The 18,939-nt window shown below is 43.4% G+C and overlaps 1 protein-coding gene across 1 annotated transcript; it reads right to left on the bottom strand.

The window, feature by feature from the left end:
• Nucleotides 1-10,194: 10,194 nt before the first annotated feature.
• On the bottom strand, nucleotides 10,195-18,556 carry LOC311135524 (uncharacterized protein). The gene is made up of 2 exons (XM_084169534.1): nucleotides 18,318-18,556; nucleotides 10,195-11,489 (listed from the first exon to the last, which is right to left on the bottom strand). The coding sequence occupies exons 1-2, from the start codon at nucleotides 18,487-18,489 to the stop codon at nucleotides 10,546-10,548; spliced, it is 1,116 nt and encodes a 371-aa protein (XP_084025660.1). The 5' UTR covers nucleotides 18,490-18,556; the 3' UTR covers nucleotides 10,195-10,545.
• Nucleotides 18,557-18,939: the final 383 nt, after the last annotated feature.

The raw sequence follows: 18,939 nt of genomic DNA, 5'->3' as shown, positions 1-18,939 counted from the left end.
ATGTGATTTTCTGGAGAAAAAAAATCTCAATTTGTCTGTCATAGTTGACGTGTACCTATGATGAAAATTACAGGCCTCTCTCATCTTTTTAAGTGGGAGAACTTGCACAATTGGTGGCTGACTAAATACTTTTTTTCCCCACTGTACATCATGAAAGAGTCCAAAAATGGACCTAGCAACTGCAGATTGCCCCTTAATTGTCTGCATACTTTAGATACTGATTGATTCTTGTGTGATAGCCTGCTGTGTCAAGAAAGTTCTGATGGGCTTGTAAATAATTTATTTGTGTAAATAATCATTCCAATTTCATTTGAAAGGGTAATGTGTCTTACAAGCCTCTCCGAGTTGTCCTACCTTTCCTGCACATGCGCTTTTCATTTTCCCTGTTATGTATTTTCTTGTGTGAAAAAAAAAGATTGACGCCAACAAGCACTTAACTACTACTGTGACAATTTACTATATGTAAATGTTTGTGACAATTAAATGTACTCTCACAATTGATTCTATGTAAATGTCTGTGGAATTACCTGTAGTGGGTCATTCAAGTCAAGTTTCTCTCATCCACCAAGAAACCCCAATCACTGTTGACCTAATCTCAGTTACCCAGAAGTAAAATTATATTTACTCTGACAATGACCTACAGTGGGGTCTGAAATTATTGACACCCTTGATAAACATGAGCAATAATGACTGTATAAAATAAATAATTCAAATACTGATTATTGTATGCAACAACAAAAAAGGGGGGGTGATTATATTAGTTTATACTAATACAATTGTTCAGAGAAAGAGATGTTGTTTAACAAGTAATACTTTATTTTCTCAAAGGTAGGGGTAAAAATGGACAACCCTAAAGATTCTTATAAATAAAGTAGTCAAAAGTGTATTATTTGGTCCCATATTCCTAGCACGCAATGACTACATCAAGCTTGTGACTCTACAAACTTGGATGCATTTGCAGTTTGTTTTGGTTGTGTTTCAGATTATTTCTTGCCCAATAGAAATTAATGGGAAATCATGTGTTGTGTAATTTTGGAGTCCATTTTATTGTAAATAAGAATAGAATATATTTCTAAACACTTGCTACCATGATTACGGATAATCCTGAATGAATCATGAATTATGATGAGTGAGAAAGTTAAAGGGAATCAAAGAGCATACCCCCAATTCATGCTAACCTCCCCTGTTAATGGTTAGAGGTTAGCAGGGGAGTTAGCGTTTCTTGGGGGTATGGGTGTAAATGGGTGTTTGACAATTGCATAAAAATATTGCGTAATGAAATAATGACAGTAAATGACCGGTATTGGAAAGGTTACCTCATGAAAGAGAAATGGAGTGAAAGAGAATTGTTATCAAAACCCTCTAACAGTTACAGTCGAGGTGGAAGCACATTTTATCTGAATTGATTGATTCTTAAGGATTGTTTGTCTCTGACATTGGATAGGACACACTGAAGTCTCTGAGCCAACTGGGAAGACACTATCACACAGGAAGAATGGGACGGATTGATTTCCTTTTTTGTGGTTACTGATAGGACGGACACACACACACACACAGTAGATATGTGGCGGTTAATAGGACTACTTGATTGGTAATGGTGTGTCTACAGAAACACAGGGAACTCACACCCATTCCTGAGGAGTTTCTCTCTCTGAATACAATCAGTGAAGCACTCATTGTCACAATTATGCTTTGCAGTATAATGAGGCAGTCGAGAAGTGGTGTTGATTGAAAATGATTAAAATTGATTAATCTTATCAATAGGAATGTTTTGATAACAATGGAGTACTGACCATTACCTCATCCATGCAACTTCAAACATTTTGCTGACACTGATTACAGTCTAACCTAAACAGATGCACTTACTCTACCTGCCAGCCATCAAGTGTACTGCAGTCAATGTAACAGTCATAACATTTACGTCATTTAGCAGACGCTCTTATCCAGAGCGACTTACAAATTGGTGCATTCACCTTATGATAGCCAGTGGGACAACCACTTTACACATTTTTTTATAACCTTGGAGTGACTTGTATTTTCTCCTCTAAACAGGACCTAATAACGACAGGGTCCGAAAGCAACATGTTCATTTTCCAATCATCTTAGCATTTCAGTATTTGATCCACCTACACTGAGTGTACAAAACATTAAGGACACCTGCTCTTTCAATGACATAGACTGACCAGGTGAATCCAGGTGAACGCTATGATCCCTTATTAATGTCACTTGTTAAATCCACTTCAATCAGTGTAGATGAAGGGGAGGAGACAGGTTAAAGAGACAATTGAGCCTTGAGACAACTGAGACATGGATTGAGTATTTGTGCCATTCAGAGGGTGAATGGGCAAGACAAAATATTGAAGTGCCTTTGAATGGGGTATGGTGGTATTTGTATTTATTGATGATCCCCATTAGCCAAGGCGCAGCTACTCTTCCTGGGGTCCAGCAACATTAAGGCAGTTATATACAATTTAAAATATTACATGACAGTACATTTCATAACACTTTACCCAATACATTTTTTAATTTTATTTATTTATTTCACCTTTATTTAACCAGGTAAGCCAGTTGAGAACAAGTTCTCATTTACAACTGCGACCTGGCCAAGATAAAGCAAAGCAGTGTGATAAAAACAACAACACAGAGTTACATATGGGGTAAAACAAAACAAAGTCAAAAATACAACAGAAAAATAAATATACAGTGTGTGCAAATGTAGCAAGTTATGGAGGTAAGGCAATAAATAGGCTATAGTGCAAAATAATTACAATTAGTATTAACACTGGAATGATAGATGTGCAAGAGATGATGTGCAAATAGAGATACTGGGGTACAAATTAGCAAAATAAATAACAATATAGGGATGAGGTAGTTGGGCGGGCTAATTTCAGATGGGCTGTGTACAGGTGCAGTGATCGGTAAGGTGCTCTGACAACTGATGCTTAAAGTTAGTGAGGGAGATAAGTGTCTCCAGCTTCAGAGATTTTTGCAATTTGTTCCAGTCATTGGCAGCAGAGAACTGGAAGGAATGGCGGCCAAAGGAGGTGTTGGCTTTGGGGATGACCAGTGAGATATACCTGCTGGAGCGCATACTACGGGTGGGTGTTGCTATGGTGACCAATGAGCTAAGATAAGGCGGGGATTTGCCTAGCAGTGATTTATAGATGGCCTGGAGCCAGTGGGTTTGGCGACGAATATGTAGTGAGGACCAGCCAACAAGAGCGTACAGGTCACAGTGGTGGGTAGTATATGGGGCTTTGGAGATAAAACGGATGGCACTGTGATAGACTACATCCAATTTGCTGAGTAGAGTGTTGGAGGCTATTTTGTAAATGACATCGCCGAAGTCAAGGATCGGTAGGATAGTCCGTTTTACGAGGGCATGTTTGGCAGCATGAGTGAAGGAGGCTTTGTTGCGAAATAGGAAACCGATTCTAGATTTAACTTTGGATTGGAGATTCTTAATGTGAGTCTGGAAGGATAGTTTACAGTCTAACCAGACACCTAGGTATTTAGTGTGTTCCCTCAGGCCACTACTCCACTATCACATATTGATGTGTACGTGTGTGTAGAGTGCGTGTCTTATCATGTGTATGTGTGTCTGTGCATGTGTGTGTGTCTCTTCACAGTCCCCGCTGTTCCATAAGGTGTATTTTTATCAGTTTTTTAACAATCTGATTCTACTGCTTGCATCAGTTACCATGTTGCCATGCCTCTATGTCATGGGTGGGCAAACCTTTTGGCTCAAGGGCTACATTGAGTTTTTGAAACCAAGTGAAGGGCCACATTCTATATGCGTGACAAAACGTGAAGCCTTTATTCATTTTCACATTGACATGCAACTACTAGTGTACTGTAGGTGTACATATGCTTGCAGAACAATTCTACCCTTGTACCATCTCTACCCTTGTTTTTTGCGAACACATTTTCCACAAAATGTATATAATTTATAACATCACAGACACAGTCAAACACACATAGATCCTGCATCTCTACCATTGTATAATCAAACTTAGTCACAATATGCAAACTAAAAAATATATATATATTAAATGACATGAGACATGCAAAATGTAACAGCAGATGTGTAAAAAAAAAAAAAAAAAAAAAACTATTCTAAAATTTGAGTGAAACATATGGTAAGAGCCTCCGTTTCTCATCTCCATTGTGAGACATATTTACAGTTATCCAATCACCTCAGCCCAAATCTGACTGATTAGTTATTACCTGTATCCAAGTGCATTGCTGGATAATTCTCACTGCATAACCATCACCATAAAAAGCATAATCCTTGCCTATCCCAGTCACGGTTATTCGAGTCTTAATGTGAACAATGGGGCTGGTCACCTCTCTTGGCAAGGGCATCAAAGTCTGGTGTCATCTTTGATGTAGAGATTCTCAGAATAGCTGACATATGGTCATTTGTTAAATTTGACCTGTGACTGGATTTGTTGTAATTCATGACTGAGAAAGTTTGTTGACACACATATGTGGACCCGAACAAAACAAGCATCCTTTGGGTGTGCTTTTTAATGTTGGGGAACTTTGTTTCATTCAGTGAGCCATAGAACTGGTCTATTGTTGCTGTTTTGTACTTCTCCTTCAAAGCACTGTCACAATGGATGTCGATGAGCTCCAATTGTGTGTCTGGTGGTGCTTTCTCACTGTCGAAAGACAGGGGGCATGATACAAGTCTGAGAAGCAGCGGGAAAACTCAGCATGCAGGTCGATCAAAGTGCTACTGTATGTCTCAGTGCGGCACTGCGATGTGGGCGCGTTCAGTGCGGTCAGTGTCGGAAAATGAGTGAGAGACCGGCTGCTCATTTGTCTGGAGAACAACATAAGTTTGGCCTTGAATGCTTTCACGTTGGAATACAGTTCATGCACAAAAACACAATTTCCCTGCAATTTCACATTTAGATCGTTCAGATGCCCCAATATGTCCACACCAAAAGCAAAGTCGCCCAACCAGTCTGTGTCTTTCAACTCGGAGAAGTCGTCAGCTTTACCAACCGTATCAAGGAACATACCTATCTCCCCTCTCAGTTCCCACACACAGCTAAATACTTTTCCCAGGCTTAGCCAGCGCTCATTTGAATGGTACAACAAGTCCTGGTGTCATTGAGCAGCTGAGTGAGCTGACGATGGTTAAGCCCCCTTGCCCGTATAAAGTTGACATGTTTTACAACCACTTTGACAGCATTTTCCAGCTTTAACACACTTTTACACAGGGCTTCCTGATGAATAATACAGTGAAGAAATACAAATTCCTCTGAGTTAGGGCTTTCTTCTTTTACTTTGTCTTGTAATCTTTTTAGTAGGCCAGTGTTTTTACCGGTTAGATTTGGTGATCCATCTGTTGTGACGTTTGTCAGTTTGCTCCACGGTAGATTCCTATTTTCCAAGCAGGCAGACGCCCTGTCATAACTCAGAGCCCCTGGTTGTTCACATCATTGATTCCATCGCAAGAAGTTCCTTGGTTATTTCAAAGTTCTCATTTATTCCGCTGACAAAAATTAAAAGTTGAGCAGTGTCTCTGATGTCAGAACTCTCATCCAGTGCTATAGAAAAAACATCGAAGCCATCTGCTTAGTTAGCATGCTTGCTTGAAAAGAAATGACGATTGAGAATATATTCCTTAAAAACAGCAACACTTTCTGGCATATCAGACATACCGCCTTATGTCCAGTATTAGTAAAAAAAATGTATTTTGCTGTCCATTCTTCTTTAAACAAATGACATTCAAATTCCACTTTTCTCATTTTCGCAGCACTCATTTTTCAGGTCAAAAGTCGTCAAGCAATGAAGTGGCTATGATGACTGAGCGCATTCTGAATCTGACTGTAGGCCCAAATACAGAGCGCGCTGCCAGGCTACAACGCCATCTATTGGAGGTTGTTTGTATATCATGGAATGAGTAATTTTAGGCCAAAAATCATAACTCAAATATACTCATATTTAATACATTTAAGAAACGTATTGCGGGCCATACTTTGCCCACCCTTGCTCTATGTAGTACTGTGCGCCCCCCTTAGTCTGTTTTTGACTTGGGGATTGTGACGAGACCTTTGGTAGCATGTCTTGTGGGGTATGCATGGGTGTCCGAGCTGTGTGCTAGTAGTTTAATTAGACACCTCGGTGCATTCAGCATGTCAACACTTCTTACAAAAACAAGTAGTGATGAAGTCAATCTCTCCTCCACTTTGAGCCATGAGAGATTTACATGCATATTATTAATGTTGGCTCTCCGTATAAATTTAAGGGCCAGCCGTGCTGCCCTGTTTTTAGACAATTGTAATTTTCCGGGGTCCCTCTTTGTGGCACCTGACCACACGACTGAACAGTAGTCCAGGTGCGACAAACCTAGAGCCTGTAGGACCTGCCTTGTTGATAGTGTTGTTAAGAAGGCAGAGTAGCGCTGTATTATGGACATACTTCTCCCCATCTTAGCTACTGTTGTATCAACATGTTTTGACCATGACAGTTTACAATCCAGGGTTACTCCAAGCACTTTAGTCACCTCAACTTGCTCAATTTCCACATTATTTATTACAAGATTTAGTTGAGATTTAGGGTTTAGTGAATGAGTTGTCCCAAATACAAGGCTTTTAGTTTTTGAAATATGTAGGACTAACTTATTCCTTGCCACCAATTCTGAAACTAATTGAAGCTCTCTGTTAAGTGTTGCAGTGATTTCACTCGCTGTAGTAGCTGACGTGTATAGTGTTGAGTCATCCGCATACATAGACACAATGGCTTTACTCGAGGCCAGTGGCATGCCATTAGTAAAGATTGAAAAAAGTAAGGGGCCTAGACAGCTGCCCTGGGGAATTCCTGATTCTACCTGGATTATGTTGGACAGGCTTCCATTAAAGAACACCCTCTATGTTCTGTTAGACAGCTAACTCTTTATCCACAATATAGCAGGGGGTGTAAAGCCATAACAAATACATTTTTCCATCAGCAGACCATGATCGATAATGTCAAAAGCCGCATTGAAGTATAACAACACAATTTCTCTCAGCCAATCATCAGAAATTTGTGTAAGTGCCGTGCTTGTTGAATGTCCTTCCCTACAAGCGTGCTGAAAGTATTGTCAATTTGTTTACAGTAAAATAGCATTGTATCTGGTCAAACACAATTATTTTCCAAAAGTTTACTAAGGGTTGGTAACAAGCTGATTGGTCGGCTATTTGAGCCAGTAAGGGGGCTTTACTATTTTTTTATTTTTTATTTCACCTTTATTTAACCAGGTAAGCCAGTTGAGAACAAGTTCTCATTTACAACTGCGACCTGGCCAAGATAAAGCAAAGCAGTGCGATAAAAACAACACAGAGTTAAATATGGGGTAAAAAACATAAAGTCAAAAATACAACAGAAAATATATATACAGTGTGTGCAAATGTAGCAAGTTATGGAGGTAAGGCAATAAATAGGCTATAGTGCAAAATAATTACAATAGTATTAACACTGGAATGCTAGATGTGCAAGAGATTATGTGCAAATAGAGATACTGGGGTGCAAAAGAGCAAAATAAATAACAATATAGGGATGAGTTAGTTGGGTGGGCTAATTTCAGATGGGCTGTGTACAGGTGCAGTGATCGGTAAGGTGCTCTGACAACTGATGCTTAAAGTTAGTGAGGGAGATAAGAGTCTCCAGCTTCAGAGATTTTTGCAATTCGTTCCAGTCATTGGCAGCAGAGAACTGGAAGGAATGGCGGCCAAAGGAGGTGTTGGCTTTGGGAATGACCAGTGAGATATACCTGCTGGAGCGCAGACTACGGGTGGGTGCTGCTATGGTGACCAATGAGCTAAGATAAGGCGGGGATTTGCCTAGCAGTGATTTATAGATGGCCTGGAGCCAGTGGGTTTGACGACGAACATGTAGTGAGGACCAGCCAACAAGAGCGTACAGGTCACAGTGGTGGGTAGCGTATGGGGCTTTGGAGACAAAACGGATGGCACTGTGATAGACTACATCCAATTTGCTGAGTAGAGTGTTGGAGGCTATTTTGTAAATGACATCGCCGAAGTCAAGGATCGGTAGGATAGTCAGTTTTACGAGGGCATGTTTGGCAGCATGAGTGAAGGAGGCTTTGTTGCGAAATAGGAAGCCGATTCTAGATTTAACTTTGGATTGGAGATTATTTATGTGAGTCTGGAAGGAGAGTTTACAATCTAACCAGACACCTAGGTATTTGTAGTTGTCCACATACTCTAGGTCAGACCCGTCAAGAGTGGTGATTCTAGTCGGGTGGGCGGGTGCCAGCAGCGTTCGATTGAAAAGCATGCATTTAGTTTTACTAGTGTTTAAGAGCAGTTGGAGGCTACTGAAGGAGTGTTGTATGGCATTGAAGCTCGTTTGGAGGTTTGTTAACACAGTGTCCAATGAATTATTCTTGCGTAGTGGAATTACATTTGCTTCCCTCCAGGCCTGAGGGAACACACTTTTTAGTAGGCTTAAATTCAAGATATGGCAAATAGGAGTGGCAATATCATCCGCTATTATCCTCAGTAATTTTCCATCCAAGTTGTCAGACCCCGGTGGCTTGTCATTGTTGATAGACAACAATAATATGTTCACTTCTTCCACACTCACTTTACGGAATTCATAATTACAGTGCTTCTCTTTCATAATTTGATCAGTTATACTTGATGTGTCGTGTCAGCATTTGTTGATGGCATGTCATGCCTAAATTTGCTAATCTTGCCAATGAAAAAGTCATTAAAGTAATTGCTAATATCAGTGGGTTTTGTGATGAATGAGGCACCTGATTCAATGAATGATGGAGCTGAGTTTGCCTTTTTGCCCAAAATTTCATTTAAGGTGCTCCAAAGCTTTTTACTATCATTCTTTATGTCATTTAGCTTTGTTTCATAGTGTAGTTTCTTCTTCTTTTTTTTCAGCAGTCACATGATTTCTCAATTTGCTGTACGTTTGCCAATCGGTTGTGCAGCCAGACTTATTTGCCATTCCTTTTGCCTCATCCCTCTCAACCATACAATTTTTCAATTCCTCATCAATCCACGGGGATTTAACCGTTTTTACAGTCATCTTCTTAATGGGTGCATGCTTATTAGTAACTAGAATAAGCAATTTCATAAATGTGTCAAGTGCTGCGTCTGGTTGCTCCTCATTACACACCACAGACCAACAAATATTATTTACATCAACAACATAGGAATCACTATAGAACTTATTGTATGACCTCTTATACTATATTAGGCCCAGACTTTGGAACTTTGGTTTTCCTAGATATGGCTACTATATTGTGATCACTACATCCGATGGATTTGGATACTGCTTTAAAGCAAATTTCTGCAGCAATAGTAAAGATGTGATCGATACATGTTGATGATTTCATTCCTGTGCTGTTTGTAACTCCCCTGGTAGGTTGACTGATAACCTGAACCAGGTTGCAGACACTAGTTACAGTTTGACGTTTTTTTTTGAGTGGGCAGCTTGATGAAAGCCAATCAATATTTAAATCACTCAGAAAATATATGTCTCTGTTGATATCACATACATTATCAAGCATTTCAAACATATTATCCAGATACTGACTGTTAGCACTTGGTCTATAGCAGCTTCCCACAAGAATGGGCTTTAGGTGAGGCAGATGAACCTATAGCCATATTACTTCAACAGTATTTAACATGAGATCCTCTCTAAGCTTTACAGGAATGTGGCTCTGAATATAGACCGCAACACCGCCCCCGTTGGCATTTCTGTCTTTTCGGTAGATGTTATAACCATGTATTGCTACCACTGTATCATCAAAGGTATTATCTATGTGCGTTTCAGAGATGGTGAGAATATGAATTTCATCTGTTACAAGCATGTTATTGACTTAATTTCCTTATTTCTTAAGCTACATATGTTAATATGGGCTATTTCTAGCACTTTTCTGGGTTGCTTGATTGTTTTTAATCCTTTACTGGGAAGCTTATAAGAAGTATACTTTAAGCTATGTTGCTTGGCAAGATCTGTGAGGGCAATAATATTGAACATTGTAACACTTTGGTGGAGGATACCTAATTCAAGTATACCATCTAGTGTTCAAACATTGTTTTAAAACAACATTGGTGGGAATAGGTTGTCTGTAACAATAGTCCCACTGATCACTCTAGCTAAAGTTGTTTATTTCTTCAGAAACAGACATTCAGAAATAAATGTTCCCAAACATTCTTAATCAATATGACAGAGTTGGTTTATTTGCAAGGCGAACAACCAGCTCCTATTGAAAATCATCAAGAATATATATATATTTTTTTATCTAACCAAAATTAACATTACATTTCTCTCTAGCATAGTTAATGTAACCTAGTGATACATGAGGGTCAAGTATTTTCATAGCAATGTATTAAGCAACTCTCTCAAATCACAGCAGACATGAGGTGCCTCAGTCTGCAAAACATTACGCATTCTATAGTCCTCTCATGTTACAATTATATGTAGAATGAGTAGAAGTGAAGAGAAGGGGGTACTTTGAGAACAGAAGGCTCTATCTCCTCATGGGCTCTTTCCACTCCAAGGCATCTTCTACCTTCCTCGGGTGTGAGTTCTGAGGTGTCCCTTGATCTGGCTGGACTGACTGAACCCTTTCCCGCAGACAGGACAACAGTAGGGTTTCTCCCCTGTGTGGACCCTCAGGTGGGTTTTCAGATGGGCAGACCGGTTGAAGCGTTTACCACACACGTGGCAGCGGTACGGTCTCTCTCCTGTGTGGATGCGTTGGTGCTCCCTGAACCTCCCTGAGTAGCTGAAACTCTTGCCACACACACCACAGTGGAATGGCTTCTCATTAGTGTGAGAACGGAGGTGGACCTTGAGGTAACTGGTAGAGGTGAATGACTTCCAACAGACTGTGCAGAGGATTTGCCTGTGACTAGTGTCACCACTGTGTGGTACTGTGTGGGCTAGCATGTGTGCCTCCAGTTGGGATAGCGCACAGAACACGGCACCACACTGAGTACATGAGTGTGTCTGTGTGTCCTCCTCTGGTCTCCTTACTAGATCTCTCGGAACATCAGGAACACTTTCAGTGTTCTCCCTCTGTGTTCTAGAACAGTCTGGATTTACTGCAGAGAGGGGCTGAGACTGATGGGAGTTACTGGTTGGTTCTGATAGTGATACTCCATAGCCCTCTCCATCAGGTTCTGTTTTGATCTGTCCAGTTGTGTTAGTCAGTAGAGAGTCCCTCTCTCTGTTCTCCACAGTTTGGGGAAGATGTGTGGGCTGAGGTGGCTCCTGATCACAGTCACTTTTCACACAGGTAGGAATAGATATGGAGTCTTCTTTGGTATCAGCCTCTGGCCCTTGAATCTGCTCTTCCTCCTGACGGGTCCTGAGTTCACTCTGTTCCTCTTTAATCTGTGTGGGCTCTGGGTCCCTCTGCCCCAGACCGGGACTCCACTCCTGCTCACAGTGCTGTTGCTCAGGGGGAGTTTGCTGCTCTGAGACCCAAGAGAGAATGGGCTGAGGAGCTGGGGGAAAGAAAACAATAATTGATGTAAATGAAAGTAATGACAGCTGTTGACGCTTGAGTGACAAGACCACCATTGCGTTAGCTAGCTTGTTCTGGGAATTGCATAGCTATGTCTCTGGCTGAATCCCATATCACCCCTTCCCCTCGCCCATCCATTTGCGCATTCACGCTTGCCTCTGCCATATGCACAAGTTTCCCAAAGTTGGGGGTGTGAAAATTATGGAGGGTGTAGGGGCTAATTAGACCCTCCGATAACCCCTTGACCGAACCAGCAACGCTACTGCTTCAAAGCGAAGTGGAATCCCATATGCACTGCATTATGTTTTAGTGTATACTAGCGCATAGGTGGTGCGTGAGTTTGAAGTTTAGGGAAGCTAATTTTCACTAAGCACCTTTATAATAAAGCATCCATTATCGCATTTGTAAACTTATGTAAGATAGCCTACTATTCCTAATGTGATGAGTAGATTGGATAGTCATAATTTAGGCTAATAATATACACTGTATTTACAATGGCGCCGGAGGTGATTGCTGCAGTGTTTTTTCGCATTGTTTGTAACTTATTTTGTACATAATGTTGCTGCTACCATCTCTTATGACCGAAAAGGGCTTCTGGACATCAGAACAGCGATTACTAACCTTGAACTGGATGAATAATCTTTCTTTAATGAGTTGGACGAGAGGGATTTGCTCCAGACACCCAACAGGGCCCGCATCCCAGTCATTCGCAGTAGAAAGAAAAGGAGATATCGCGGAAGAAGATCGGGGTGCCTGGTAAGGAGCCGGCGACGAGTGGCTAATCTGCCTTTGCCATAGATACTATTGGCCAATTTACAATCGCTTGATAATAAAGTGGACGAACTACAAGCACTTATATCCTACCAACGGGACATTAAAAACTGCAAAAGCTTATGTTTCATCGAGTCGTGGCTGAACGAAGACATTAATAACATACAGCTGGCAGGTTATACACTTTATCGGCAGGATAGAACAGCAGCCTCTGGTAAGACAAGGGGTGGTGGTCTTTGTATATTTGTAAACAACAGCTCGTGCACGTTATCTAAGGAAGTCTCGAGGTTTGCTCGCCTGAGGTAGAGTATCTCATGATAAGCTGTAGACCACACTATCTACCAAGAGAGTTTTCATTTATATTCTTCGTAGATGTCTATTTACCACCACAAACCGATGCTGGCACTAAGACCGCACTCAATGAGCTGTATAAGGCCATAAGCAAACAGGAAAACGCTCATCCAGAGGCGGCGCTCCTAGTGGCCGGGGACTTTAATGCAGGGAAACTTAAATCCATTTTACCTAATTTCTACCAGCATGTTAAATATGCAACCCAGAGAGAAAAAAACTCTAGACCACCTTTATTCCACACACAGAGACGCGTGCAAAGCTCTCCCTCGCCCTCCATTTGGCAAATCTGACCATAATTCTATCCTCCTGATTCCTGCTTACAAGCAAAAACTGAAGCAGGAAGCACCAGTGACTCGGTCAATAAAACAGTGGTCAGATGAAGCAGATACTAAGCTACAGGACTGTTTTGCTAGCACAGACTGGGATATGTTCCGGGATTCTTCAGATGGCATTGTACTACACCGGCTCCGACGCACGTCGGATGTGGCAGGGCTTGCAAACTATTACAGACTACAAAGGGAAGCACAGCCGCGAGCTGCCCAGTGACACGAGCCTACCAAATGAGTTAAATTAATTATATGCTCGCTTCGAGGCAAGTAACACTGAAACATGCATGAGAGCATCAGCTGTTCCGGACGACTGTGATCACGCTCTCCGTAGCTGATGTGAGTAAGACCTTCACAAGGCCACAGGGCCAGATGGATTACCAGGATGTGTATTCCGAGCATGTGCTGACCAACTGGCAAGTGTCTTCACTGACATTTTCAACCTCTCCCTGTCTGAGTCTGTAATACAAACATGTTTCAAGCAGACCACCATAGTCCCTGTGCCCAAGAACACTAAGGTAACCTGCCTAAATGACTACCAAACCGTAGCACTCACATCTGTAGCCATGAAGTGCTTTGAAAGGCTGGTCATGGCTCACATCAACACAATTATCCCAGAAACCCTAGACCCACTGCAATTTGCATACCGCCCCAACAGATCCACAGATGATGCAATCTCTATTGCCCTCTACACTGCCCTTTCACACCTGGACAAAAGGAACACCTATGTGAGAATGCTATTCATTGACTACAGCTCAGCGTTCAACACCATAGTGCCCTCAAAGCTCATCACTAAGCTAAGGACCCTGGGACTAAACACCTCCCTCTGCAACTGGATCCTGGACTTCCTGACGGGCCGCCCCCAGGTGGTAAGGGTAGGTAACAACACATTCGCCACGCTGATCCTCAACACGGGGGCCCCTCAGAGGTGCATGCTCAGTCCCCTCCTGTACTCCCTGTTCACCCATGACTGCATGGCCAGGCATGACTCCAACACCATCATTAAGTTTTCAGATGACACAACAGTGGTAGGCCTGATCTCCGACAACGACGAGACAGCCTATAGGGAGGAGGTCAGAGACCTGGCCGTGTGGTGCCAGGACAACAACCTCTCCCTTAACGTGATCAAGACAAAGGAGATGATTGTGGAATACAGGAAAAAGAAGAGGACCGAGCACGCCCCCATTCTCATCGACGGGGCTGTAGCGGAGCAGGTTGAGAGCTTCAAGTTCCATGGTGTCCACATCACCAACAAACTAACATGGTCCAAGCACACCAAGACAGTCGTGAAAAGGGCACAACAAAACAAGACTGAAAAGATTTGGCATGGGTCCTCAGATCCTAAAAAGGTTCTACAGCTACACCATCGAGAGCATCCTGACTGGTTGCATCACTGCCTGGTATTGCAACTGCTCGGCCTCCGACCGCAAGGCACTACAGAGGGTAGTGCGTAAGGCCTAGTACATCACTGGGACCAAGCTTCCTGCCATCCAGGACCTCTATACCCGGTGGTGTCAGAGGAAGGCCTTAAAAATTGTCAAAGTCTCCAGCCGTCTTCACTCCTTCCATGAACACCCCCTGAGGACTGATCCGGTATCCCAGGAAGGAGATGGCCTGTTGGTGGAATTCGCATTTCTCCCCCTTCACCAACAGGCTGTGTTCCCGGTGGCGGAGTAGGACAGCTCGGACGTCCCTGACGTGCTCCTCGAACGTAGCCGAGTAGATCAGGATATCGTCGTTGTACACCACCACCTGTCTACTCAGCATGTCCCGGAACACATCACTGACGAAGGACTGGAACACAGAAGGTGCGTTGGCGAGGCCGTAGGGCATGACGCAGTATTCATAGTGGCCTGAGGTAGTGCTGAATGCAATCTTCCACTCGTCTCCTTCCCGGATTCGGATCAGGTTGTAGGCACTCCTCAGGTCCAACTTGGTAAAGTACCGGGCCCCTCGTAGCTGCTTGATGGCCGACAGAACCAGAGGGAGGGGGTACCGGTACTTGGTGGTGACTGCGTTCAGCCCCTTGTAGTCAATGCATGGTCTCAGTCCTCCATCTTTTTTGGCCACGAAGAAGCTGGTGGAGGCAGGAGAGGTAGAGCGTCTGATGAACCCCTGTTTCAGGGTCTCCGCCACATACTTCTCCATGGCCTCAGTCTCCGCCATGGAAAGGGGGTAAATGCGACTTTTCGGGGGGTGTTGTCCCTCCAGCAGGTCAATGGCGCAGTCCCAGGGCCTGTGAGGAGGGAGACATGTAGCCTTTAATGAAGAGAAGACATCGGAGAGATCTGCGTACTCACGTGAAATGTTGGGCTGGAGGGTGGACTCCGGACTCTCCACTGACGTGGAACAACAAACCACCAGCAGGCAGCTCTTCTGGCATGAGGTGGACCAGGCTGTGATCCTCTTGGTGCTCCAATTGGTGGTGGGGTTGTGAAGTCTGAGCCAGGGCAATCCCAAGACGATCCGGTGAAGGGGTGACGTGACGATGTGGAATGACAGCTCCTCGTGGTGCTCCGGTAGTGTGGGAATGGTGACGGTGATGGGGTGAGTGACGTGCGTAATGGTGCCTGATCCAAGGGGTTTATTGTCCAGTGAGGTGACGTGTAGCGGAGATGACAGTGGCACGGTGGGCAACCCCCATTGAGAGACCAGCTCCCTATCTATAAGGTTCCTTGCTGATCCGGAATCTATCATTGCGGTAGAAATGGAAGAGAAGGAATAACCAATCACCGTTATGGGAACTAAAAACAATGGTTTTGTGTTAATAGCTGACGTAACACTCACGGAGCGGTGACGGGAGTCATACCGCCTAGATAGGGAGCCACCAGGAGATCTGTGGTCCGTGGTGGTGTACGGGGTGCTGCTCACCTCCATGGGTGAGGACTCGGAAGCAGGGCGGCTTCCATAGCTCAGATGGGGTGAGTGTCGAGACTCCGGGAGGTGTTGGGAATGCCGTCTCTCTCTCAACATGTCGTCAAGACGGATGGACGTGACCGGGAGACCCATGGGGCGGCGCACAATTGGCCCAGCGTCATCCGGGGTAGGGGAGGGAATGGCCGGCAGGGATGTAGCTCAGTTGGTAGAGCATGGCGTTTGCAACGCCAGGGTTGTGGGTTTGATTCCCACGGGGGGCCAGTATGAAAAAGAAAAAAATAACTAAGTCGATCTGGATAAGAGCGTCTGCTAAATGACTAAAATGTAAATGTAAAATGTGATGAGGGTATCAAGGTCCATCTCGTCGTCCCGACATGCGAGTTCCGTCTTGATGTCCTCCCGTAAGCTTCTCCTGAAGGCCGTGCGCAGAGCACGCTCATTCCAGCCGGAAGACGCCGCCACCGTGCGGAAGCTCAGAGAGTACTCGGACGCGGGCCCCTCTCTCTGTTGTAGATGGAGGAGACGCTCACCCCCGTCCTTTCCCTCCGTGGGATGATCAAACACCGCCCTGAACCTAGCGAGGAAGGTGGGGTAGGGGTGTGCCAATGCCTCCTCTCCTTCCCAGACTGCCGTGGCCCAATCCAGCGCCTTTCCTTTAAGAAGTGAAATCACCAATGCTATCCTGCCTAAAGTTGTCAATTGTAATCATAGTCTCAGCTCTATCGCAAATGTATCATTCTACATTTAATGTCAGTTTCATTGTGGACTTTTCCCTGAAATGAGACGTTGGCCTATCAGGGGCTATAGGCTACCTGCATCTAGCTCAGCAAACCATGGCAAAGTTGAATTGCAATTATAAACCCAGATTTTAGTCAGTAGCCTATGCCTATTGTAATAACAAGCCAATCTCGCAAATAGGCCATTTATAACGGGTTGTAGTCTTAACATCAAGGATCCTGGACTTCCTGACAGGCCACCCCCAGGTGGTAAGGGTAGGTAACAACACATCTGCCACGCTGATCCTCAACACGGGGGCCCCTCAGGGGTGCGTGCTCAGTCCCCTCCTGTACTCCCTGTTCACCCATGACTGCATGGCCAGGCACGACTCCAACACCATCATTAAGTTTGCCAACGACACAACAGTGGTAGGCCTGATCACCGACAACGATGAGACAGCCTATAGGGAGGTGGTCAGAGACCTGGCCGTGTGGTGCCAGGATCACAACCTCTCCCTAAACGTGACCAAGACAAAGGAGATGATTGTGGACTACAGGAAAAAAAAGAGGACTGAGCACGCCCCCATTTTCATAGACGGGGCTGTAGTGGAACAGGTTGAGAGCTTCAAGTTCCTTGGTGTCCACATCACCAATGAACTATCATGGTCCAAACACACCAAGCTTCCTGCCATCCAGGACCTCTATACCAGGCGATGTCAGAGGAAGGCCCTCAAAATTGTCAAAGACTCCAGCCACCCTAGTCATAGACTGTTCTCTCTGCTACCGCACGGCAAGCGATACCGGAGCGCCAAGTCTAGGTCCAAAAGGCTTCTCAACAGCTTCTACCCCCAAGCCATAAGACTCCTGAACAGCTAATCATGGCTACCCGGACTATTTGCACCCCCACCCCATCTTTTTACGCTGCTGCTACTCTGTTAATTATTTATGCATAGTCACTTTAACTCTACCCACATGTACATATTACCTCAACTACCTCAACTAGCCGGTGCCCCCGCACATTGACTCTGCACCGCCTGTATATAGCCTCCCTACTGTTATTTTATTTTACTTCTACTCTTTTTTTTCTCAACATTTTTTTATTAAGAAATAAATGCATTGTTGGTTAAGGGCTGTAAGTAAGCATTTCACAGTAATGTCTACACCTGTTGTATTCGGCGCATGTGGCAAATAAAATTTGATTTGACATATGGCACATAATAACGGCACACTTACCAGAAAATAGCCTAACATTCGTTTTTTGAAGTTCATCCAAGTGTTTCTTGCACAGAGATTTCGAGATCCTCTGTCCAACTTTCATCACTCAAAATCGCCTGTTGGATTTATCTATAGTTATGGGTTTGCGCAAACAAGATGGTTTGAGCCCTGAATGTTGATTGGTTGAAAGCCATGGTATATTCTAATTACGTTGGTAACCAGTTTATAATAGCAACAAGGCACTTCAGGGGTTTGTAGTATATGGCCAATATACTATGGCTAAGGGTTTATTGGTTAAATGTGTTAACTAACATTACTCTCTTGCTGCGAAAACATTTTTTGGGCTAGTTTTCAGGCCTTCTGTGCAGGTTTTCAGAGGTACACCTGGCAACCCTGACTGAAAAACCGCTCAGGCGTCTTTTTACGCCTGCTACATTAGATTAGGGTTTCACCGTCCATCTCTGCCCTACAGAGTCAAATACTGTAGTTTCTAGCTATCTAGATAATTCGTGTAAATGAGAAGAAAGTACAGTAGTCTTGCTAGCTACATACCAGGTAAGACTGGTGTGATCAAGTGTCGTTTCAGGTATTGGTTTTCTCTCTTCGTCCGGGCTATTTCTTCCTGGTACTCGGAGATCGTGTCTCCGACCACTCCAAGTATCTCCTCGGCAGCTTGCATCAAACGTTCAGTTAGATACACATTCAGATATTGTAATTTAGTCATAATTGGACGATAGGGGGCAAAAACAAATCCCGAAATACACGTAAGTAGCTAGACCGCTGTGAAGAAGACAAGAATAACTAAGTACTTCCGGGTCACGGATTTATAAAAATCTTTCAGAATATGAGTTCCATCCTGTCTGCTTTGTAAATTAATAATTAAGGCGAAGATGATGGAAAATGTGCACTAGTATAGATATATTTTATACTAGTTATCATACAAAGAATAATTAAAAGTATTTATGTGCGATATGATGTGATTTATTTGTTTATTTTTTCTTATTTTTTCAAGCCTAAATGGTCAACAGTGTTTTTTTTTAGCGTACTACTATAATTTATTGCACCATACAACATTTTCTGTATGTATCACATTAAAAGGGGGGGGGGGGGCCAATCAGTTTAAATTTCATATTGGAATATTATTGTTAACAGCATTAAAAGTAATGATTACTAG

This window comes from Coregonus lavaretus (assembly GCF_964263955.1).
Source record: "Coregonus lavaretus genome assembly, chromosome: 10".
Taxonomy (NCBI): domain Eukaryota; kingdom Metazoa; phylum Chordata; class Actinopteri; order Salmoniformes; family Salmonidae; genus Coregonus; species Coregonus lavaretus.
This window is presented reverse-complemented; position numbering and strand designations above follow the sequence as displayed.